This window comes from Thalia democratica, chromosome 8, assembly GCF_965202585.1.
Source record: "Thalia democratica chromosome 8, ktThaDemo2.hap1.1, whole genome shotgun sequence".
In the NCBI taxonomy this organism is placed as follows: domain Eukaryota; kingdom Metazoa; phylum Chordata; class Thaliacea; order Salpida; family Salpidae; genus Thalia; species Thalia democratica.
In genome coordinates, this window is record NC_139172.1 from 36866165 (window position 1) to 36891773 (window position 25609).

The 25609-nt window shown below is 31.0% G+C and overlaps 2 protein-coding genes across 4 annotated transcripts; both read right to left on the reverse strand.

Moving 5' to 3' along the window:
• Nucleotides 1-572: 572 nt before the first annotated feature.
• On the reverse strand, nucleotides 573-18435 carry LOC145843209 (methionine synthase-like). Its single transcript, XM_082950668.1, has 24 exons — nucleotides 18352-18435; nucleotides 13199-13404; nucleotides 12658-12823; nucleotides 11893-11985; nucleotides 11331-11437; nucleotides 10753-10919; nucleotides 10162-10327; nucleotides 9702-9831; nucleotides 9286-9452; nucleotides 8348-8506; nucleotides 7933-8055; nucleotides 7072-7369; nucleotides 6086-6327; nucleotides 5422-5571; nucleotides 5280-5363; nucleotides 4806-5052; nucleotides 4090-4211; nucleotides 3513-3657; nucleotides 3275-3457; nucleotides 2846-3027; nucleotides 2360-2545; nucleotides 1573-1674; nucleotides 1101-1304; nucleotides 573-662 (listed from the first exon to the last, which is right to left on the reverse strand). The coding sequence occupies exons 1-24, from the start codon at nucleotides 18359-18361 to the stop codon at nucleotides 573-575; spliced, it is 3729 nt and encodes a 1242-aa protein (XP_082806794.1). The 5' UTR covers nucleotides 18362-18435.
• On the reverse strand, nucleotides 18209-24930 carry LOC145841999 (uncharacterized). 3 transcript variants are annotated; one of them, XM_082949337.1, is made up of 6 exons: nucleotides 24807-24930; nucleotides 24285-24395; nucleotides 23927-24006; nucleotides 23029-23140; nucleotides 22418-22507; nucleotides 18209-21506 (listed from the first exon to the last, which is right to left on the reverse strand). In XM_082949337.1, the coding sequence occupies exons 5-6, from the start codon at nucleotides 22487-22489 to the stop codon at nucleotides 18753-18755; spliced, it is 2826 nt and encodes a 941-aa protein (XP_082805463.1). In that variant the 5' UTR covers nucleotides 22490-22507; nucleotides 23029-23140; nucleotides 23927-24006; nucleotides 24285-24395; nucleotides 24807-24930; the 3' UTR covers nucleotides 18209-18752. The 3 variants fall into 3 exon arrangements, with proteins under 3 accessions (XP_082805463.1, XP_082805462.1, XP_082805461.1); XM_082949336.1 differs by having other exon boundaries at nucleotides 23927-24395; XM_082949335.1 differs by lacking the exon at nucleotides 24807-24930 and having other exon boundaries at nucleotides 23927-24537.
• Between the last annotated feature and the right edge of the window lie 679 nt (nucleotides 24931-25609).

Here is a 25609-nt window from a genome sequence, read left to right on the forward strand (position 1 = left end):
AAATTAAGCGTTTAAATAAAATTTAATGTTGAATATATTATTTGTATAAATTATGAAATCGTTATTTCGAAAATTTAGCGTAAAACACTTATTTTAAATACGGTGAAATGATTTTGCATTATTTTCGAATAGATTTAAGTGCAACATACTTCTGTTAACTATTTTTCCAGCTAGGATACTGATGTTATTACAACAATGTTACTACTTACATCTACTTTCTTATTGTTTTGAGAAATGAGAATATAGTGATAACAATTTGCTGTGGTGAAATTTATTTCAAAAGAATACTTATAAAAAACTGTGTTTTAAGTCCACTTAAGCATTGCAGAAATCTTTCGTATTTTTAAACAAATTAATCATATGTTTCTTGCATATAATACAGTAATGATAATTATAACAAGATGATTAAACAGTTATTAAAAGGTTAAAAAAGTTTAAAATAAAAAGTTTTATTTACTTAAACAGTGATTATCACGTAACTAAAACAAAATTAGTATTAAGATGTAAACAAGCTGAAAAACAATATTGTACTAAAAATTAAATTAAAAAATAAACTATAGTCTTAATGTTGTTTATGAAGTAGGATTATATGAGAGGTTTGCTGACAACAGTTTTTCAATTTCTTGCACACTTTTGTTTTTTCTTTTGGCGTAATCCCAAACCTTGAGAAGAAAATAATGTAAACACTTAATATTTTCAAATGCACGTAAAAAATTGATACATAACGTTATAAAAATAAACATGATAATTGCTTATTATTAAGAAAAAAAGAAATTACTACGCATTTATCTATTATTATATAAAATTAATTTATACTTAAAGCTCAATACCAATATTACTAAATATAAATTTTGACTCCTACAAAAGTGCCTTGGTGTAGCGATAAATATTTAGCTCATTTATGAATTTGAAAAATTTATATTAAATTATAAATAATATACTATTACCACAAGTTGTAATTATACACAAAAAAAATTAAATCAAAAAATCATTACTTTACTTGAGACTAAAAACAAAAGGCTCAATTTTAAAGTTACACATCAATGTAGTGTACAGCATGTAGACATGAATTATAATAAACAAAAGAACAATCGTCAAACCTGATCTCTGTTAATTTTTCCCACTGAGAAGTACGCCGCATCCGGGTGGCTCAGATACAAGCCGGATATGGAGCTGGGAGGCAGCATGCAGAAGCTCCAAGTCAATCTGGAGCCGATTTGCTCTTCGGCTCCCAGCAACCTCCACATCGTCGACTTCTCGCTGTGATCCGGTTGCGTCGGATACCCGAACGCAGGTCTGATTCCCTTTGAATTATTTTTACTTTCAGGTTTAATAAAGTAACAAATTTAACATCAGTTTGTGAAAATAATGTTTTGTCTGTTTGAAAAATGTATATGAGCTATGTAAGAAAATACATTTTGAGGTTATCTTATTAAATCATTTAAATTGTAATTGATAAAAAATCATTTTGTGAACAATTACGTTTTTGCGAAACACCGACAAACACGAAACGCTTTCCAAAAAAAACTGCCTTAATAAAGAGAATTTATACAACATATAAACATTTCATACCTGATATTTTAGTTTGAAAAGTTCTTCACTGGTTAGTTTTTCATCGGGTGAGTATGGCCACATTTTAGTTCTCACTTCTTCATGCAGTTTTTCCGCAAAAGCCTGCGATTAATTGCCATTGTAAATTTTACTCGAATTTAATATTTTGCATAAAAAATAATACAATGTTTAACTTGATCAGTAACTGAAGTTGTTTTATTTCATGTTTTAATTTAAGTTTGTGTTTATCTAAATTGTGTTTGTCTTTAACAAAGATTTTAAATAACTTTTACGACAAAGTATGCAAAATAAAAACCAAGCTAATGAAAAAAAACGAACTAATTTAAAAACAGCAATTTTTGTTTTTTAATTTAAACTTTTTGTTTTAACAAACAAATTATAAATACTATAAAACATTTATTTTAAAATGCTTAATAGAAAGTTAGTTTAAAACCAAAACTAGTTAAGTAGTTTTCTAAGCATTGATAAACCTTATTCTATGCACTTTTAGAATGTAAAAAGTAAAAATATTCTTAACATTGATGTTTTTGATCACTTGAAAATTAAAACGTATGTTAAAGTAGTATGATATAAAAAAAATTAAGCTAAGAAACTGCGACGTCTTTGTCTTACTTTTAACAAAAAATATTTAACAAAGATTTAGTAATAGCTTGCATCGCAATATATGATATTATGTAGTATGATCTATAACATTTAGTGTAATAATGAATATTAGAAACTTCTCCTCGTTCGAAAAAAAAAGAAACAAACAAGGTTTCCAAGTTAATTAAAATTATCAACTCTTTACCTCCACAAGTCTGTCTGCAAGCGACTTGACCAGCAGCGATTTGTAATCGTCATTTTCTCCTTCAAACTTCCTGCTGATGACGTCACCGCCGTGACACGTCACCACGAACATTCCCACGTGATCTTCGTTACGCTTCAGTGGACACACAAAATCGGATATGCACAGGCGCGGGCTTTTCGAAGGCGCCTGAAATTTTTAATTTTTTTTTTTTGTGTATCATTAACTTTAGCAAATATTGAAGTAGTTTTAAATTTATGCATTAAAAAAATAATAACATTTATGCTTTTTAGCAGTTGAGTATATCTAAAGAATGTCTTCAAAATTTATTTTACGGTCAAGTTTTTTCATCTGACCTGCTACTTTTAATAATATATGTTTTAATGAAAACACAACATTTATACCATTAATACTTCTTAAAAGCTAAACATAATTTTCAGAAAAAAAAAATTAAAAAGTTTGATTAAATTTTGATCATTCTAATGTAACCTGCTGTCGGAGGCCGTGGAAAACTACGTCACATTCGTTTTCAACGTCATAAACGATTATGTCGTCATCACGCGAGCATGCCGGATAAAATCCGACGACTGCGGATAAACGAAGTTTCTTGTTTTCAATGCAATCTTTTAAAACTTTCATCGCGTCATCGTAAAGTAGTTTGGCTTCTTTTCCTTTAATTTTTATAAAATAACATAAAATGTTAGTTTAAATGTAGTGATAACAAAAAAAAAGATATAGTGTAATAATTAAAGCAAATTTAAAAAACCTTTGATGTACTTAATCTTTATAACTTACCTAATTAAATTACTTGTAATTTATATTGGAACTGCCACTTTTAAATGGTTTTACGTAACACGTCATAGTTCAATTACCAAAAAAATATTTTGTAAAACTGTTATTTAATTTTTATTGTCTTACCAATAAACTTGTCGTTGAAAATTTTAGGGTAAGTTCGGTTGGGGTAGCGGCCTCTGAGCTGCCAAACGTCGAAGAAAGGCTTCCAGTCGATGTAAGGAAGAACTTTTGTGACGTCATAATCCTTCATGACCAGGTTTCCGGTGAAGGTCGGTTTTGTGAAAACGTGCTTGCTCCAATCATAATCTTAAAAAAAATAAGAATAAATAATTTTTTGTGATTTTGTAGAAAAACGTTTTACCAGGTTTAAGATTCTTAGCTTCCGAATAAGACAAGAGCTTTTTGTTCTCGTTTTCATTCAAATAATTTTCTCTAACCTCTTTGTATTGATCCCTTACCTCATCTACGTACTGATTGCGAGTTTTTTCATTTAGCAAGGATGAACACTGTGTGGGATTTTATAAATCTTAATTTAATACTTGAACAAATTTAAAGTAACTAATGCTTTTTTAAAAGCGTTACAAATTTATTTTAAATGTTCAAATGTATTTTAGGTTTGGTGTTTGTTTTAGCAAGCTAAGAAACTAAAAAACCACATTAACAAACTATTAACATCATTCTACTTTAAAGTAAAGATATCTTTTATATTTTATTTACAAGTTTATAAGAGTAAATTACGATATATTCAACAAACAAAAACATTTAACAATTTTCAATCAGTCAAAGTTTCCGTTAAAGTTTTTCCAACTTTAAGTATAAAAGTTTTGCTGTTAAAGTTTGCTATAAGTATTTATAAAACATAAAGCAACACAACACTTAAATGAAATTAATCATACTGTAAACTAATTTTTTATATTAACTGTAAACAAAACACTGACAACGATAACACTTTTAGAAGCGTCTTGTACGTGTATTGTTGGCTGGTAGTGAGGTTGTATTTTCACTGCTGTGTGCTTTCTAGACGTTGTTGCACCTCCTATCAACAACGGTATCTTCATTCCTGAGTTATGTTACATATGTTACCTTAACAGCACTTTAAACAAATTTTTAAGTGGATAAAATTAAAGAAAATAAGAAAATTATGAATAAAAGAGTTTCACTAGCTAAAGTAAAACATTTTCTTAGGCTATGTTTTTTAATAGCTATCAAATATATATATTAATATTAAATACCCTTTTATATCTTTTTATTAACGACTTATTTTTTTTTATGATTTAGTGTTTTAATCTCTTAATTTGTTTTCTGACCATAACAACAATCTTATTAAAACATTTTTTTTCATTCAATTACTGAGTATATTATACATATTTATCTTTTATAAAATAAGTTATTAGAACCATTTCAACCACAATGCATAACTTATTTTTTACATATGTATAAACAATCTACTGTATTCTAAGCATTTCGTTTTCAAGCTAACACTCTCTAAGCGTTTTTAAATGTAAGTCATGAACTTAATTATTTAAAGTTTTAAATATAATGATTTTGTCTCTTAGCTCGTCTCTGCTGAAATTAGCTTTTTAGAATTGCTAACTTGATATAAAAAATAAACATAAAAAATATATGTATATTTATGTTATAAAATGAAACGAACCAGCGTTTTTCATCTCCTTGGCAACGGTCACCATCTCTTCGAGCGACGGGGTTATCAGACCGGAAAGGCCGATGACGTCAGCGTCATGCTTCAGTGCGCTCTCAACGATCGTCTGCCACGACGTCATGATTCCCAGGTCTATGACGTCATAGTTGTTGCACTGGAGCACGACCGCCACGATGTTCTTGCCGATGTCGTGAACGTCGCCGCGGACGGTGGCCAGGATTATTGTACCGCTGGACCGGTGCTGCAAGAAAAATATTTTGTACAATATATATATATTGCTAATGTTAAGCTGTTTTGTTTGAAATGCTTCCATTTTTTTGCAAAGTTGAGTTTTTCACATATATGGCTTTAATCTTTAATTTAATTACAATAAAACTGTCTGAATAAACAGAAACATAAAATATTATTTTTAAATTCTTAATTTTGAAAAATTGCTTTTATAATTTTTCAAAAGTTTTTTTTAAACACCTTTGAGTTTTTATTTTCCGAGTCTTTCATGAAAGGAACTAGGTAGGAGACTGACTTTTTCATCACTCTTGCCGACTTGATCACCTGTTTCGATAAATGTCAACGTGAATCACAACAAAATATCAGTTATTTTCTGTCGTACCTGCGGCAGGAACATTTTTCCTTCGGCGAACTTATCGCCCACAACTTTCATCGCCTTCATCAGAACTCGCTCTATTATCTGCAGCTCGTCTTCGTACAAGTTGGAGTCCCTGCATTCTTTTGTGTCGCTCACCGCGAAATCGTCTATTCCCTGTGCGAAGTTGAGTGGAATTTATATAAAGTAGCATTTCATGTGGCTTACTTCATTTGACAGTTTATTTCTGAGCTTTGTAACTTTTCTGATTGTAGCAAACTTAATTTTGAGTCAATTGAATTGCTGTTTAATGCAATAAAAGTTTGAGAGTACGGTTGTTATCAAGTTTCTTGAGAAATAATTTATCAGCAATCAAGTTTAAGCAAACTTTGTAGAGTAGTAAAACTTTAAAACAAAAATAAAATTTAAACATTAATTTTAACTTTATTTTTTGAATAAAGCTTTATTGTATAAATTTTTTTAGGCTAAGTCTTGCGTATTTTACATTTTAACACATATATAGCACTCAATCACAACAGTAATCTTTTTTTTTTGGGTAAGCTAGAAACTAGTTGTAAAAAACAAACTTAAACACAAAAAAATTATTTGCTATTTAAGCCATGCATACCTGACCAAGAAACTTTATAAACACAAGCCAAGAAAAAAAATTCAAGCAATAAAAACAAACTACTTTTATAAGTGAAAACTGAAGCCGCTCATCGGGTGGCAGAAGCCTCCACTCCTCCAGATCCTCCTCCGAACCTCCTCCTCCGTCCACCAACAGCTCCATCTGCTGGCCGATCCTCAGCAGCTCCTCGACGGCGTCCGTGCCCCTGTTCCATATCAGGTTTTCGATGTGACGTAACAGCTCGGCGTCTATGTCGTCATAGTTGGGCAGGTTTCCCGCGTTCACTATTCCCATGTCCATTCCGGCTGTATTGAGAAAAAAATCAATTGTTTTTAATTGTTTAAAATTTACATTTTAAACAAATTTTCAAAGAGTTTGTTAACGCCACTTATGTGCAAGTAGTTTATATTTTAATTTTTACTTTAACTTGTATTTTACTTTATTTTTTTTATAACTTTTAATTTTATTTTAATTTTAACTTGATTATCACTATCATTATTTAGTCTCATATTCAACTAAATTATTAAAGCTAAAAATACTTTAAACTACAATTAGATAATAAGTTTATAGTAGTACTTTGATTTACTTTTTAATTCATTAATGTAGTTTGTTGTTTTAATTCTTTTTAACAATTTATAACAGTCGGTTTAAATGACCAACTATTAACCTATAATTATGACTTATCTGTAGTAATCATATACACCTACTTTGTCCTCTATTATAATCTTGCAGTACTAATTTTATTACAGAATTCCATAAAGTGTATTAACTTTTTTTAGACACAAAAACATATGTTAGTTAAAAAAAGAAAGGGTACTTTGAAAATTTAATTTTTTTATAAAAAATCCAGCAAACTTATTTCGCTAGGATCTTTATAAACAACCGATTAACTCGAAATTTTGAGTATTCATCAAATATTTATAGTATTTAGTGTAACTTTGAAACAGCGACTGTTATTTAAAGAAATATACTAAAACACTAAATAATAGTACATAATACACATGTTGATAATAAAATTTTCAAAAAGTAATATTTCAACCGCAAATAACCCTTAACAGCGTGATACAGGAACGCCGAGTGAATCGCAGCCCTCAGCCTGTTCAACCCGCGAAACGAAAAAGACAGATTGGACACTCCCCCCGCCGTCCTGCAAAGGGGAAATTCCCTCTTGACTTGCGCGCAAGCCCGGATGTACTCGACGGCGTAGTTGCGGTGCTCGGGAATCCCCGTACCGATGGTGAGCACGTTCAGGTCGAATATGACGTCACAACGGTCGAAGTTCAGCAGGTCGACGAGAATTTGGTGGGAACGGCGGCAAATTTTCAGTTTGTCCTCGCAATTGGTAGCCTTTGTGAAAAAAAATCAAGTTTGAAAAAAAGTAAAATTAAAATTAAATTTTTCTATACTTTACTATTTATATTTTTTCATATTTTTCATTTTTACTTATTATATTGATAATATTTATCTGTACTGCGTACGCGTTTATTTATAGTCTCTTAAAAGCTTTGTATCATTAATTATTGGTCGCCAGTAGATTAACAATTTGTCGTCTTTTTGAGAGATTTTATAGAAATATGATACTAAAATTTAAAACTTTATATACAATACTTTTTTTGTTAAAAACTTCAGTTATTTTGCTTTTTAATCTGTGTAAAAACAAGTTTAAACTGTACAGCATACGAGTTTATTATTACTTAAACAGTTGATACTCTTTCAAGTATTTGTAAAACTAATTACAGTACAATAAAATCAAAGAAAAGCATTAAAGTTTTTACTGCTTAATCAATTTAAAAAAACTTAATAACAAACTAAACTTTAGCCAGAATACCTAAATTTTATTGTTTTCACTTTATTCCGATATATAACAGTGTGTACTGTGTACATAATAACAATGAAATAAACGATACTACCTGACCATTTTCATCGAATGCCATGACTATAACTGCAGCTCCGAAATTCTTAATAATTTTTGCTTTTCTAATAAATTCACCTTCTCCGTCTTTCAAACTGATGCTGTTAACGATGCATTTACCCTGAAAAAATGTTTTTTTACTTTGAACTTTTTAAAAGCTCTTTAACTTTTTAATGATAACTAAATAAGTTAATGTAAAATAGGTACTTTTTATAGTAATAAAATTATATTTCAAGGTTTTATTAAAATTATATATAGTATTAAAAACGTTTACATTGTTACTATTTAAATACCGTAATAACCTATTAAAAAATATTACCTTTTTTTAATCTTTAAGTTACTAACCAGTAAACTTGTTGAAAAAGTTGTGATTTTTTATACACCTTATCTTTATATACATACTTTTATCTAACCTGGACAGACTTAAGTCCGGAAATTACCACTTTAAAATTGGAAGAATCAATTGAAAATGGAACTGATGCAATTTGCGGGTCAGTAGAAATTATGTTGATGAACTTGCACATGAAATATTCTGCATCAATCAGTCCGTCATCAAAACATAAGTCTAATATCTACAGTTGAAAATTAGACTAAAAAAAGAAAACATCAGAAATGTTTCTAATATTTTTTTATAACAGCTAAGTGACAATACTTAAAGTGCTCTATCATAATTATACTTCATAATGGTACTTAAACGAACAATTTTAAACCAAAAAAAAATACCGAAACAGCATTTCTCTAAGCTGTTTCAGCATAGAATTAGGTTTTAAATTCCATAATGGTATACTATTGACTAAGAAAGTAAAACATTTTCAGTCAAAAACTTATTTTTTTAATTAAAAAATTTTAACATGTGGCAAAGAGTTGGCAAACATAGCACAAATTAACTACTTAAATAACTACAGGGTTGCCAAATGTTTTAAAGAAAAAGAAATTCTGAGTTTCTTTCTGTGGTTTATAAAGTACAAGTATTGGGTTTCCTTTTAGTATAAAACTAATTTAAAGGTAAAAAACTGTTTTAAATGATATAACAACATTGAAAAGATACTGTAAAGCTACTTTAAATGTGCTTTTTAATAAGAAAACTAATGACAACAAAAAAAAATTATCTTTATGATAAAACTTTTGTGTCAAATTGAACTTTTACTACTGTACATGTAAAAATTGTCTAAATCCCATGTTTTTCTTGATTTTTTTCATAATGTCTCACGTTCCTGATTTTTATAGCCAAAGTTGTCAAGTTCCATATTTTCTAGGATTTTTGGCAGCCCTGTAGTCCAACTACTTTAAGTGAGTTTGTAGAAAATATCAAAAACCCCAGATAAATCAAATGACAATTTTTTGTGCATACTTGCGCGCCGTTGACGACTTGATCGCGCGCCATCCTGACCGCGTCTTCGATCCTGCCGTGCTTGATGTGTTCCCTGAAGTCCCTGCACCCGCACACGTTGCACCTCTCACCGATGTTTACGAAGTTGGAAACTTCCCTGTTGAACTTCATCGCCTCCAACCCGCTCAGTGTTGATAATCCCTTGGAGAAATAATAAACATGAAACGGTTGCTGTTGCAGGTGAGTTTTTTCTCATTCAAGTCTTAAACCTACTTATATTAGTTATCAAGAAGTATTTTTTAACTATTGTTCAAAATGCCTTTGAGGTAGATTAAATTGTGATGCAAATTATGCACAATTTAAAATGTAACTTACTCAAAAACAATCATTTACAACTTGTCTAAAACAACTAGTTTGTTAAAAATAACAACAAACATGGTACGCAGAGGAATCGGATATCTTCCTCGGAGGAATTTGTTGGATGCTGTTTATTATGAACTGCAGATGCACCGGAGTCGTTCCACAGCATCCACCTACTATGTTCACCAATTTCTCTTCGGCTAACTCCTGAAACAATTATGAACAAATACAAACGTGAGAATTGTGTTGCAAACAACTAGTTTATAACTAGCTATTTACAGCATATAGAAGTTTTTTATTAAAACACTATATAAAATTTCAATTTTCGTGCCAAATCTAGTTGTTTTTAAAGCATAGCCGTTGTTTTATAAGACTCATTAAGTCTAGCGGTACTTAAACTCACAAAATTTCGCATTTAACTCGTAAAAACCAGAAGGAATTCTTAGTCTTAATCAAAAACCTTACAGAACTTACAACAGCTAGATTTAGGAAACTCAAGTCGTGGCACAACCATGCTGGGAAACAAAACAAACTAACGGCGATGAACCGAGCAGTTTCCCGCGGTTTTTCGTCGTATTCGCCCATGGTGTTGGGAAGTCCCGCGTTCGGGTAGCACATTATGTAGCTCCCTCTAGCGTATTCGCCCATCATCTTTATGTAGGGCCGCATTTCCCTCGCACCGAGCGAACAGTTCAACCCGATGCTGAAGTTTGTTTAAGGTGGAAGTTATAACTTAATAATTCTTAATTTAGTTTGAATTAAAACTCTACATCTTGCGAAGGAAACTTTAAGTTTCTTTTTATTCAAAAGTTTTAGTTAGTTTAATTAAATTAAAGACTTAATTTAGAAGCTTTTACAAAATCCGTTTGAAAACTTTTTTTTATCAATATTACTTGGCGTAAAACCCAATAACAATCTAAAACTTATTCTTTAAATATCTAATATAAATAAACGAGTAAACTAAGTAATGGCTTTGAAAAGCAAAATTATTTTAGTATTCAATAGAAGTAAGGCAGTTTTTGAGTACTTATAATTTATAAAAAGGAATTATTTTAGTTATTCATCATTAGTAATGAGTTATTAAAACTTCATCTAGTTATAAAAATAAAATATGTAATATCAACTTACCACATTGGCTTTGCGTGTTTAACGCTGATGTAGAACGCCTCGCAAGTTTGCCCCGACAGAAAACGACCACTTTTGTCGGTGATAGTCCCCGATATGAAAATTGGCATGCCCACGTGTCTCCGGTGTTTATCACTTGACAGCTGGTTGTTGATCGCGCAAATTGCCGCCTGGAAATTGTTGTTAAGTAACTGACTTTAAAGGTATAGTAAGTTTTAAGTAAAAACTACTATTTTGTGTTAGAACTTTAACTTGGTTAACTCGGATTCTTTCAAAAGTTTAACAAATGCTTATGAACAAAACATAACTGTTCATGTGTTTAGCAAACTTTTTTAGAGTGAAAATTAAATTATAAACTTTTGAAGTGAAACTTAAAAGATAGAAGCAAATAAACTAATAAGTACCTGAATTATTTAATCAATTACAAAATACTTAATTGATTTGTCGTGAGTTTCTTGTTTTAATTGAAAAAAACGTTTTGAATAAGTTGTATAGAAAATAATAAAAATTTTGTGAGAAAAATACTTAATCAATTCTTTATATCTTTCACAACAGTCATAAGTGCATTTTATACCACACACCTTAGCGTTCAATGTATCGAAAATAGTTTCAAGAAGTAAAATGTCAACATCACCATCAAGCAAACCATTTATTTGAACTTCGTATGCATTTGATAACTCATCAAAAGCTGTTGAATAATACTTTGATCTTTTAATTAAGATTAAGATTAATAATAAATTAAATACTTGCCTTTTTACTGATTAACAAAATATAATAAATGATATAATAAAAAAATGTTACTACATAAACACGTAGGTTAATGAAACTTTAGTCTCAAGTAAGAAAAAGTTGACAAGTTATTTTACTTTATTGAAATTAAATATAAAATTTTATGCAATAAAACTGTGCAATCATAAACAAAACATTAGTACTTTGGTGAACATTTTCAAAACAATAAGTATACATATTAAATTACTAGTGTGAAAGTCTTGTTATTAATATTAATATTGTTTTGTAACTTTGACTTACAAAAACCATTACTTTCTATTTAAAAAAATAGCAGACACTTTTTAAAGAAACATTTTAAGAAAGTTCTACATAAATAAAATGAATACTATTTTATAACCTTTATAGTTTACTTACTTATTTCTCTATGAGCCGGATTTTCTACAGAAGGTGAAATAGACAAAGTTTTGTTTGTTGGCCCTATGCTTCCTATAACGTACTTTTTCTTTCCTGTTTATGAAATATTTTACACGTAAAATTGTTTTTAAATTATTCAATCTCTTTCGTTTTTATTGTTATTGTAACTGTTAAATTCCTTAACATCGGTTTAATTACAGCAATGCATTTTTACAAGCAGCAATATTTTTTAGTTTGTATAAAAGTTGTAAAATTACAAGCATATACAATCAATAACACATTATGTGTAGTTACTAGCAAATTAGTTTTATTTTAATAATTTTTAAAACAATAATTAGTTTTCTTTTAAAAGAAAAATACTTTCAAGTCTGATAACAATATTTAGATATCTACGTTTTCAGTCGCAATTAACGGTCAATACTAGAAGTGTTTGTATTTTTTAATAATACATTTACTTTTACAACATTTTCAACCATATACAAGTAACTGAATTTAAGAAAAAAATATTCCGTAAACTATCTTAGAATTTTCTAAACTCGTATTTATCAAAAAAAATTCAATGAAATAATCAGAAAACTGGCACCATTGTTAACTCATAATTAACTTTGAAACATAATTAGAAAAAAAGTATGCAAATTGTTATGAGAAAGTTGTTTTAAATAAGAATGCTAGCCGCTGGCCGTAACTTTCTGTCCCCTTTTAATCATCAATATCAAAAAGAATTGTGTAAAAACTTTCATGTGACGTCACAAATGTTCAACTTACCCGTTTCAGTCGTTGAAATGTCGGCTGCCCGACGCGCAATGGCAGCAGATTGGTAGTTCATGGAGTAAACAAATTCCTCCTCCGTGATTGAGTAGTCTTTCTGCGAAATCGGGTTGGCGCTAAACGTGTTCGTTTCTACAAAGTCGCACCCCGAATCCAAAAAGCTCTAAAAACAAATCATGTTTTTACATATTTTATTAAAAACTTTTTCCCATGACAAAAGATATTCTTCTTATCTAAGACTTGGAAAAACTTAGAAATTAAAAGTTTTTATTTAAAATTTTAATCTGATATCAGGAATTTCTTGTCTGCTCATTATTTTCTCCTTCTCTTAACTGATCTAAAATTTCATCAGTATTTTCATGCGTTTATTCTGGGATCTCCTCTTAAAAACAAAACGGTTTTAAATACAATTCGATGAAGCATTAAACTGAAAATTAAATCCTGTGAAAATTACAACAACAAAACAAAGACAAATCAGTTGATTGAAAAAAAAATATTGTTTAGTAGAAAGTTTTTTATTTAATTAAAAAATTCAAACTTTGTGAATGTTGAATATAATTTCAGGCTGCGTGAAGGACAGCAGTTCGTTGTTGCCGTTCAACTGAACCGAGTGATTTTTGAACCTCTCTCCCCTGAAGTCTGCTTCCTTCAACTTCAAGTTTTGTATCATGGTGCCCATGGCCCCGTCCATGCACATGACCCGCCGCTCCAGCTCGTTTGCAAGCGATCTTCTCGTCTTGTTTCCTTGAGAGTTTTTCAAACGGTTAACATTCCTTAACAGTACAATGTAGTCGTCTACCGGATCCAAAAAGTTAGGATTTAGCTGGTATTAGATCTACTTTTAAAATTTACGTTAACAATTTCACGATTGAAACAAGCTGGATTCGGATCATGGGCCCGGTAGATCACTAGCATTAAATCAATCTTCCTATGAGCTTTCGCTGGTTTTTACTGTTTAAACAATGTTAATGTGCTCACTGAAGTGTAGTGATGGGATACTAAAGTAAGACACTCATAGCGTGTTTGATTTGATTTTTATTTAATACACTAAACTTTTAGTTGAAAAATAATTTAGACCATTTGAACTGTCTAAAACAACAGTTCTAAATAACTACAAATCAAACAATTACTAAAGTGTTTGAAATTAAGAGCTGCGTTAATCCCAGGTAAAACTGCAGGCCAAAAAAAAAATAACCTGTACTTTTCAGGCAGAAACTTTTTTTTTGAATAACAAGTTTTAGTAGAAAATAGAAACTAGTGTTTTTATTTAGTAATTACAAGTGGTTTGTTTTCGCATATTTAACCATATTTTTTGCCTTAAAGTACTTTTTTTTGCTCAATACATTACAGAAAATTTGTTAGTTACTTGTAAAAGGCTGCAAACCCCTGGTCTGTTATAACGAAGTATTTTGTAGCTGGCACTAGAAACAATATAAGCAAGAAAAAAACTTAGTCTACTTGGTTTAAGTCTTGAGTTAGTAAAAATTGTTTAAAATTTGTTTTATATTGATGCAACAAGAGTAGTTATAAATAAAAGTTGTATTTGCTAAGTAAAAATTTTATTTACACAAAATAGCTTCTCATCAACTTAAGTAAGTAAATAACGTTTTATTGATAAGATTACTTGAAGTATAATAGTCGTTGTTTTCGTGTAATTTATTTTGCAAGAATGAATATATTGTATGTAACTAATGTATACACATATACAGTTATTTTAGAATACCAGCAAAAATGTTTTTGTCTTAGTTTTAAATGGTCATTGTAGATTTTAACAGATTGTAATTTGAAATAAATGAAGTTCATAAATTATTTAATTTTAACGTTTGATTCAACTTTTTATTTCTATCAGCAGCTTCAATTTATACCAACTATTTTGCCCAAGTGTTAACTGTTTTTTTATTAGTTTGATATCAAAATACTTTAGTAAACAAGTCATAAATGTAGTAAAAAAATTATAAAAAACTAATGATGCTGTAAGAAACAGTCAGAGAAACATTAACAACAATTTCCAAGCAAAAACTATTTCAAAAGTACTGTATAGACTATATACGTTTTTTCAGTAAGAAGTAAGAGTTAGTTCAAGAGCAGTTATTTTTGATCTTAATGTAATACCAGTTTAGTACAAGCATTCAATTTTATAAGTTAACTTTTTTTTTTCAATGGTTATCAAAAAAATTATTCATTTTTGAGTACTCACAAATTTGTGAAGTGTAAAAATGTTCAGTTTTTTTACAATAATAGAAAAAGTTACTTATAATAAATATCAATAACGTTATTTGTTTATATTAACAACTTTGAACAACTAGCCTAGGGGAGGTAACTTTTCTAATCGGCTGGACAGATTTACTACAAAACGTATTTTGCACGCCGGACTTGTTAAAAAGATTGAAATAGTTCTTAAAAAATTTAATTACTTTTTCATAGTGAAATTGCAATAAAGTAGTTGTTTGATAATAAGAACTATGTACCAAAATAAAAACGTCAGCGCATTTCAAATAAATTGTTATAACAACTTTTTGTTGCAGTTGCGGGCCGGATATTTCTGTTGGCGGACTTTTTTTTAGCTTACTTCTTAGTTACACTAACAAAACAAACTTCTAGAACAGTGTCCCCTTGGGGGCCGTGAGGACATAGATTGAAACTTACACTAAATATTCTAAAGTTGCTGATGAAGAGCAAAAAAAGGTCTTAGGTGTTTATTATGATAGTTTTTCAGTAAACTTGGTACAAGGGGGCCATAGCTTTTTTAATCTCTTCAAAGGGTGCCATTTAAAAAAAAGTTTGGGAAACCCTGTTCTAGAAGAAAGATTGAAGGAGTCAAGTCACTAAAGTTATACAATTTTTTAAATTATAACTACCGTTTTGACAGCCTAGCATTGATTTTTAATTCATTATAAAATACTATAAGGCCAGATCACATCTTAAAAAATGTTTTTGCTATGACGACTTTAATTTACCCATCCGACCGGATTTAGTCGATAAGTAGATTTATTTAGTTTAGCCATATGTGTATGAATAATGTATTTGCAATAAACAGCTCTTTCAGCAAAATTTTTGTATTTTCTAACTTAAAAACAAAAACACTTTGATTTTTTAGTTCTGCAAGATAACCTTTTGTGTATATATGAAAATTTTACTACGGAAGTGTCTTTGGCACAGATCATTAATACTAAAAAGCATACAAAAACTGCTTGTTCAAGTAGGGTAGTAGTTCAATATGTTAATAGAAAATTTTTGCAGTTTTGTAAAGGATATTTTATTAATTTATATTAGATGAAGGCATTAGAAATTAAGTAGTTTTGTAAATTTCTAGGAAAAATTGCATTTTTAGCCTGACATTAAAGGCTTTTTAATTAACTTTTTACCATTTGAAGGCTTTGGAAAACAATAAATTTAGTAAATTTGAACTGACAAAATCTGACGTGTTTTTCAAATTTCTTGACTTTTTTTCAAAAAGCCCCAATTTTCCTTGACTTTTGTATTTTTCCTAGTTTTTATGACTTTTCCTGACCTTGTGGCAGCCCTGCAGAGGTCGAAAGCCTTTGATGAGGAAAGGCAACATTTAGTAAAAAGTTCTTTGCGAGCTACAGTTTTTATTAAAAACTAACTTTAAATAAAAAAGGATAAATGTGAAACGAAATAGTCATAAAATAGGTAGCAGGTTACCTACAGGAGCTTAAAAAGACATTTTTGTGAATTTTTAATTTAATAACAAATAAGCTTTTACACAAGTTGTTTTTAGTTAAAAAGCAAGCCACGGGCAACTTTTCCCATATTAGGCGTGTAGTTTGTCGAACCCTATCTAAAGACAATAGAAGAGTTAGCTTCATCGCGTTTTATTACCTTGAGTTGAAAAAACGAACCATAGTTTGTCGATATAGTTATCAACAGGGTTGCCATTCGTTATACAAAATTTTTCCAGGTTTTTAGTAGTATAAATTTTTAAGTCTATTTTTAGATTAAAGTTAAGTTGAAGGTAAGAAACTGGTTATATAGTATAAAAACATTGAAAAGATACTGTAAAGCTACTTAAAATGCGTTTTTAAATAAAAATAATTTTTAATGATTACAAACATTTTTTTCTGTATGATAGATTTTTTGTGTTAAATGGTAATTTTACTACTGAACATTTTAAAATTGTTAAAAATTCCAGATTTTTTAGTAATTTTTGTTCAAAATTCCAGTTTTTCTTTCAAAATTTCTCAAATTCCAGGTAAAGTGGCAACCCTGTATCTAGCAGTTTGCACAATAACCACTTATACTTTTTGTTAAAACTTTTTATAACCTTTACTATTTTAGATGGCTGACATATTTTTGGACCCATTTGTTTCACTCATCTAGTTTTTGTTTAATTTAACATTGTAATACAAACTTGACTAATTGAAAGTCTAAAGTACCATACTTAAATTGTACTTTTTAAACAGGTATATATCCATTCAAAATTTAGTAATAAGCTTCTTTAAAACCTACTCTTCGATACAAGTTTATAAATATTTTTTTGTATGTTTAATGCAGGATTTCCCGAACTTTTTTGCAAATGGCCCCCTTACTCAAAAAGATTACTCCATGGCCCCCTTACAAGATCACTTAAAAACTACCAGTAAAAACACCTTAGACCTTTTTTTTTTGCTCTTCATCTGCAACTCGAAAATATCTAGTATAAGTTTCTAAAATACCAACCATTAAAAACACCTAAGACTTCTTTTTTTGCTGTTTAGTGGCCTCTCAAGAATACCTAGTGTAAGTTTCAAATTATGACTTCATGGCCCCATGTGGCTCCTTTACTGCTCATGCCCCCCCCCCTCTTACCCCTTTGCTGCTCTTGGCCCCCTAAGTATCTGTCATGGCCCGCTTTGGGAAGCCCTGGTCTAATGCCATACGGTCGATATGATAAAAAGAACCTTAGGTTCTAAAATAATTGAGTTTACTAGCAATTTCGTTTACATAATTAAGAACTGTATTTCAAAACTATTAAACTATGAAGTTTAAATGTTTGTACCTACTAATACAAACTATCAAACTTGTCTTATAAATTAACAATAGGTAGTTGCTTCTCATCTTATTTGAGTCTTAATGTTTTGACAATGCTTTTTATTTTAATTACTTTGAGATAAATACTATATGTTTTTATAGAACTATGTTTAAACTTAATTGACTACTTAACATTTACGTGGCTGCATAAATTTTTGAGGTAGAAATAATACTTTTTTATTTCAATTATCATTGACAGACACAAATTCGTACTATTATTATATGCTCAAATAATTTAAAACACAAAGGAGCTCATTTTTTAACCTTTTATCAAACTTTCATTACTATAATTAAAGTGGCTGTTTTATATTAGCTTTAAGGTAAAATTGCAATTCAATTAAAAATTAACTTAACAAGTACTTTATTTAAGAAATATTCTTCTAAATAAAATTAAATTTTAAAAACACAAATAAAACTTTTTTAGTTCGTTAATAACAACTTTATAGTTTTTTAATAACCTTTTAACTTAAACTACACAAATCACTACACTTATTTATCAGTATAAAGTTTTGTTTGTTTTGTTTTTATTTCATAAATTATTTTAAAAAGCACTTAAATTAAAATAATTAGCAACTTAAAAACTTTTAACATAATACATCTTGAAACTAATGAAAAATGAGCATTCTGTTTCGTATTTTCCAAGTAAATATTTTAACTAACCCTTATTCATTATCGTTGGAATGAGAAGAATTTTCTAATTTTAGAAGGCTTACTGCAAAATACAACTTATATATTTACATTGCTGTAAAGAAAATAAGAAGACTTTAGAAAATGGGCGATGTATTTTTACAATAGATACTCTATACATAATCATTGTCTAAAATTTAAATGGTGGTCATTTTTAACGAAACTAATACAATTCAATTGGAAAAAATAAATTTAACTTTAAATACAAACATACCAAGTATTTTTCTATAAATGCGTACGAAACTAAACGTTCAATGTATAATATTTCAAAAAAACCTAAGACATGAAAGTTTAAACTAAGCTTTACACGCAATTTGATATAAAAGAGTTAACAACTGAAGCAGTTCAAGTTTCAAATAAATCTTCAAAAACGTTCAGTTCTCGTTCTCGCTGTCCGACGCCCTCCTCTTCTTCTTGCTCTTCTTCTTCTCCTGCTTCCTCTCGTCCGACTTCCTCGAGTGCTTCTTCGACCGCTTCGACTTCTTCTCGTGCTTCCGCGCCTTCTTGCCGTCATCGCTGTCGCTGCCCGAGTCGCTCGACGACTTCCTCCTCCTCCTCTTTCTGTCGACGCGCTCGCCTTCCGAGTCGCTCTCCTCCCCGCTCCTGTGCCTCTTCGACTTCTTCCTCTTCTTCTTCTTCTTGTCCCTGGCCGCCTCCCGCTCGGCCCGCTCCAGCTGCTCGGCTTCCTGCTTCACCAGCGACTCGTGGTACTGCTTGAACAGCCTGATCCTGTCCGCTTCCACGCTCACCGCCTTGAACGCCTCCTCGCCTTCGAACCGCTCCCGCACGTCCTCCCACGCTTGAGAGGAATCTACTGGCGGCGCCGACTGCTTCAGCATCCTCACGAAAGTCGCCTCCATCCGCTTCACCTTCCTCTCTTCCTCCCTCAGCCGCTCCTTCTCCCTGGACTCGGCTTTATGGATGAACGAGTTGAAGGCGAGCTTGATGTTGCCCGCGTCCAGCGTGGCCGACCGGTTGTCCGACATGACCACCTGCGCGAACTCGTCAAAAGGAGTCTTGACTCCCACCTCGAACTTCTGCTCCTTCATGATGTCCCGAATGATCTTCTTCTCGTCGTGGAACCTCGCCTTCAAATCGAGCACGTAGAACTTGAACAGGTCTAATGGCGTGCTTCCCGGCTGCCCGAGCATCTTCATGAAAAGGGGGCTGTCGCTGATGACGGGGTACAACTCCATCCAGGAGGACATAGAGTGCAGCTTGCCTCCGTCGTGCAGCTGATCCAGAAACTCCCCAAAGTGCTCGCGGTTCTTCCTGAACGCGCGCTTCTCCAGCACCTTCAGCCGGTCCTGCCTCTCCTTCTCCTCGCTGTCAAAGTCCTTGATGGTTTCCTCGAAGCAGATCAGCGCGTCCTCCTTGTCCATGTTGTTTAGGTCCTCGTTGTCCTTGAAGTCCTGCGAGTTCATCAGCAGCTGCTGGCACTCGGCCCACGTTGTCTTGTGGTTCATCTTTTTCAGCCCGCCTAACACCTTGCGGAACTGTTTCATGTTCTTCCTCCTAAGCTCCTTGGCCTCTTCCTTCTCCCGCTTGCCCAGGGCGAAGACAACCTCCTCGTAGATTTCTCTCCTGTCTCTTTCAGGCACATTGTTCCAGGCCTCGTCCTTGCCAAAGTGCTTCTCGCATGATCTGAAAGGAGTGCGGCTTGACATTTTTGGGTGATCTTCCAGAAACTTGTGCAACTTTTCCTTGTCTTCCCTCGCCTTGATCCGGGCCTCTTCCTTCTCCTCCTTGCCTCTCTGCGTCTTGTACTCGTTAAAAGCCTGCTTTTTCTCGCTCAGCTTTTTGAGTGCAGCGTACCTGTAATCAGACACAATAGCTTTCATTGCCTGCTCCCAAGTGGAAGTGGACGGCACTTTCTTTTCTCTTATGGCCTGCTTGAACGCCTGCTTGGCAGTCTCCTTATCCTCCCATTCGGGGTGCTCCTCATCCTTCTTGGAAACATCCTTCTTCTCACTTTCGTCTTTCTTGGACTTTACAGCGTCCTTTTCATCATCGTCACTGTCATCACTGCCTTCGTCCTTCTTCGCCTTCTTGCCCTTTTTCTTCTTCTTTCCCTGCTGGATCATTTGCATCTGCTGTTGGATGATCATTTGCTGCTGCATCATCACCTGCATCGGATCCATCATACCCTGGCCGCCCGGTCCCATCATGCCTCCTGGGGGTCCCTGCATTCCACCTGGACCTCCCATTGGACCAGGGCCCATGTAAGGACCTGGACCGGGTCCCATTGGTCCTCCCATCTGGTTGTTTGGCATTGGACCTCCCATCATTTGTGGCATTGGGCCACCGTTTTGACCGTCCACGTTTCCGTTGGTGTCTTTGGCCGCGTCATCACCGTTTTCTTTTGGGCTTTTCTCAGCTCTTTCCTTTTCAGCCTTTTCAATTTTCTCCTTGATCTCCTTCAACTCGTCAGGAATTGTCCACACACTTTCTTTGGACTCAGCGTTGTAGTAGTAAGGCTTGCCATTCTCAGCTTTGTACTCTTTCCACTGGCACTTTGCCAGCATCTCCTCGTGCTCCTTGTCAATATCTGACTTGAACTCGTCTGGCTTCTCCCACTTGCTCTGCTTTGTCTTGTTGTTGTAGTAGTACTTTCTGCCGTCCGGTGCGGTGTGCTCTGTCCAATCACCCTGGGTCTTTGGGCCTTCACTTGTCTGCCCGGGTCCTCCCATGTTGCTGCCCCCTTGAGGCATCATTTGCATGTTGTTGGACATGTTGACGCCTGGAGGGCCCGACATCATTCCTGGCGGTCCCATTCCAGGCGGACCCATTGGGCCTCTTGGACCCCCCATCATTGGCCCTCTTGGCCCGTTCATAGGAGGCCTCATCATTCTCCTTGGCGGTCCGGTGTTTGGACCTGGTGGCCCGTTCATTGGCGGCCTCATCATTGGTCCTCCAGGTCCAGGTCTTGGACCCCTCCAGCCGCCCATTGGTGGCCCGTTTGGTCTTGGCCCTCTCATTCTGTCCTGGGGGTTGAAGGGAGGCCTCTGCCCTGGCGGGCCATTGTTCATTGGCGGGAATCTCATGTTGGGGGGCATCCCTGGTCTGTGGGGTCCCCTTGCGCCCGGCGGAGGTCCTCTTGGTCTCATCTGCTCCATTTTTTTGCAAAACTATTTGATTTTAACTTTACACTAAAATTTAAAACAACAGAAGAGGTTGCTGCAAATGGACAAACGTTGGTTATTTGTTTGATTATAAAACAGTTTAAAATGATTACTTTAAAAAAAATTATAATATGATTACTTAAAACATAAGAACTTAGTCTTTAAAAATTTTATTTTAAAAAGTGCTAAACAGTTCGATCTAAATAAAGAAAACTTAAGTTAATTTTTGAAAAATTAAAAAATATTTAAACTATTTAAAAACTTTTCATAACATTTGCTATAAGGTTAAATATTTAAATATAAAACTTTGAAAATATATATCAAATTTACTCTAATACATTAAGTAACAAAAATTTATAATCAGGGTTGCCTAAGGTTTTCGAGAAATTTCTTCAAAGTTTTCGAAAGTAAAATTTTTTAGGTCTATTTTAGTATAAAACTAAGTTTAAGGTAAAAAACTATCTTAATTGGTATAGCAACATTGAAAAGATAACGTAAAGCTACTTGAAATGTTTTCTTAATATAAAAATATTTTAATAGTCATAACAAAATTTTCTTATCTATATGACATATTTTTTGTATAGAAACTTCAGTACTTAAAGTGTAAAAATTGTACAAAATTCCAGGTTTTTCCAAGTTTTTTATTGATTTTCGTTCAAAATTTCAGGTTTTTTTCAAAACTTCTAAAATTCAAGGTTTTTTGGCAACCCTGTATAATATAAAGTTAAAAACATTATCACTATAAAACATATTTAATAACTATTTAACTTTGGTCATTTTTAACTACAGTTAACATTTATTTACCTATAATAAACCTGTTAATTTTTTTTTGAAAAACTCAAATTAAATCAACAAAATATATTTTAGAATTTAATTCTTTTGTTTACGATTAATTAAAAAAAGACTGTCCCACTAACCTTTGGAATAAGAAATGCACTGTAACCAATAAGTACAACAAAATAATCATTAGAACATAAAGATTTGACCATTTTACTGTGAAAGCGAAGCTATAGGAGGGTTAAAGAATGTTCAAGCAAAATTAAATAGTAATTTAATTACCAATCAGTAAGTTTAAACTAAAGTGACTTGTTTTTTAATAAACTTAGTTTTTTCAGTACAATTAAATTTATTTAATAACTATTTAAATGTACATACATTTAGCTAATATTTGTCTTATTTAAAAAACTCTGTTTAATGTAAACAACTATAAAACTTTAATACTTTTGTTTTTATAACTCAAGTTTATGTTTATATTGAATAAAAAAGTAAGTTTAAAACTTAATTGTTTATTTTGAATTTTTAAACATTACTTTTTTACAAGTACATTTCTACAATTAACTCATATTGTTTAGAATAAATATTTTTTTAAACATTTTGATATCTAGTTAAGTTACCTTATTTTAGAATGTATAACTTTTATTACATTTACATAATTTTATGTAACAATATAGTATTTATTTCAATTTAAAACTAAATCTCCAACTTGTTTTTCCTGAAAAAAACTTTACGTAAAAATGTTTTGACAAACTTTAACTTTCGAGCCAGGTGTCAACTAGGTAGGGGAAAAGTCCAATATGAAATGGCATATAAGCAATCCAAAAAAAGTGCATGTGTTTTCACTAACTTGATGTTGATCAATACTGTATGTCAGCACCAAAAAGAAAGTTATAAGAAAAAAATAAAGTACATACAGTTTTGTTTAAGTTAATTTTTCTTAAGACAGTCAGTGCTACCTAACTAAACATATTTTAGGCTTAAAGTCTACTTTTAAAGCACTTAGCGAGAGTGCTTTGAAACTACAAACAAAACTGTTTAAAAATATTAACACTTAATATTAATAAACATTTAGTTTTTTTTTAGTATTAACTATACTTAACAATTTTTTTTAAATCAAATCTTAACTTTTAAGTTTTAATTAGGTAATTTAAAAGAAACATTATTATTTGCATTAATTTAAAATAACATAGAAGTAAAAATTAAATATTATTTACAAAAACCTTTTATTTACTTCATATGCATATTTATATGATTTATTAGTTTTTATTTTTTAACAAAACAAAAGAATTCCAAATGCTACAAAAACTTTTCTACATATAAGACATAATATGTTGTCTTTATTATACTCTTAAAGTTTTAGAGTTAAATTATGAAAAAACTATTAAATTTTTTAAACATGAAGATAAAACCTAGGGTGCCAAATATCTTCTAAAAAAACATTTATGTTTTAAAAATGCAATTACCCACTGAAATGTCAAATGCATGAATATATTTGATAATAAAAAAAATTATAAAGTATGAAAAACTTCAAAAAAAAAATTAACAACAAATCTTATTTAGTCTTTCTTAAATATAAATAATGCTTAATATAAAAGGTGGGTAAACAAGAATTTGATAGATAATTTACAAAGCATTTATACAATGCTCACCATTATAAAGTTTAAGGCGTCCATAGATTCAAGAGAAGGGTCTTGATTCAGAAAGTTTGATATACCATGTAATGTAGTATCTAAAAAGTCATAAGTCTTTGTTTGCAACAAAGAACATAGAAAAAAGATTTTTATTATAATTTATAGAATAAGTGTATTTACTTTATACAACAGATTTGATGTTTCTAAACTTAAAATAATGCTTCTACATGTTGTTATCACGATAAATGTAATATTGTTAACTAAATTTTCTAATAAGCCTAATATGAAAGTTTTATTTAGTTTCTATTTGGCTAATTTCATGTAACTTTCAAGAACATAACTACTGAAGAATAATAAAAACACTTAAACAAGTAACCAATGGGGTAAAATCACATCACCGCAAATGATAGACCTTTTTTCATCTAGAAGAATTCACACAATTAATTTATAAATTGCTTACAGCTACCAACATTGATAAATAGGAATCCTTCAAAATGTTTTGAGTTTTAACTCACAATGGAGTTTAGATTAAATTTATGATTCAATAAATTTAAGTTTATTTCTTAAACAAATTTATTGATGCTTAAGAAAACGTTCATCACATAAATAAATTATAGGTTACAAGACTTATGTATAAATTATATTTAAACTTTACTTACATATGAAGACATAATATAGAATTAAAAAAAGTGCAAAAAATATTTAGCTAAATGACTAAACATAATTTTAACATATATAAATCATATATAGAAGTAATGATAACTGAAATTAACTTTACTGATGAAGGAGAAGAAATCAACAACTTTAATAAGTTAATTTAAATTTAATTTCATTCTTTTTTTACTTTATTTAATTTTATGGGAAGACTTATTTTTTAATAAAAAAAACTTATATTAACGATTTTCCTGGTATTTATGCTGAATTCTTGATGTTGGTAGTGATGCTTGAACAATCGAAAAATTACAGTCTGAAGGATTTTGCAAGCCATTAAAAATATACATAAAAAAACTAAATTAGTATCTGTAATAAAATAACATTATCTAAAAAGTTAAATAAAATTTCATGAGACTATAAAACTGGCTTGTAGTTTATACTTCAAGCTTTCATTAAATTATATAAAACTAGTTTAAAACCACTGGAATTTATGTTTGTGTTTGTTAATTATACAAATACTTATTTCTTTTTCTTAACATATTTACTTCAGCAACATTCTACAGTGTCTATATAATTGATTTGATATATACAGTGTGGCCATTAGTTTTTGAGATATTTCTTCCATGTTTTTGAAAGTACACATTTTTGGGTTTATTTTTAGTTTTAAGTTTGGGGCATAGGGGAGTTATCACTTTTTTCACAATTTTATTCAGTTTTAACTAAGCTTCAAGTTGTTTTTTACAGATTTTAAAAACTCAAAACATTTTTGAGAAATAGCTGGTCAAATTCAGAGGCAACAATAGGCTTCTTATGGGAGGCGTACACTAAAACAAAATAGCAAAAAATACTATTTCACTAAAATCTATCTACTCCTACTTTTCCTTGCAATATTTAGAAAATTCTGTCAGATTAAAAAAAATTTAAAATAAAAATTAAATACTTATAAAAAGTAAATAAAAAAACAGTTTTGTCATAAAATTTTCTTTTTTTTTTCAAATTTTGTTCTGATATAATTCTTTTAATATTGTAAGGAACATTTTCTAAAAG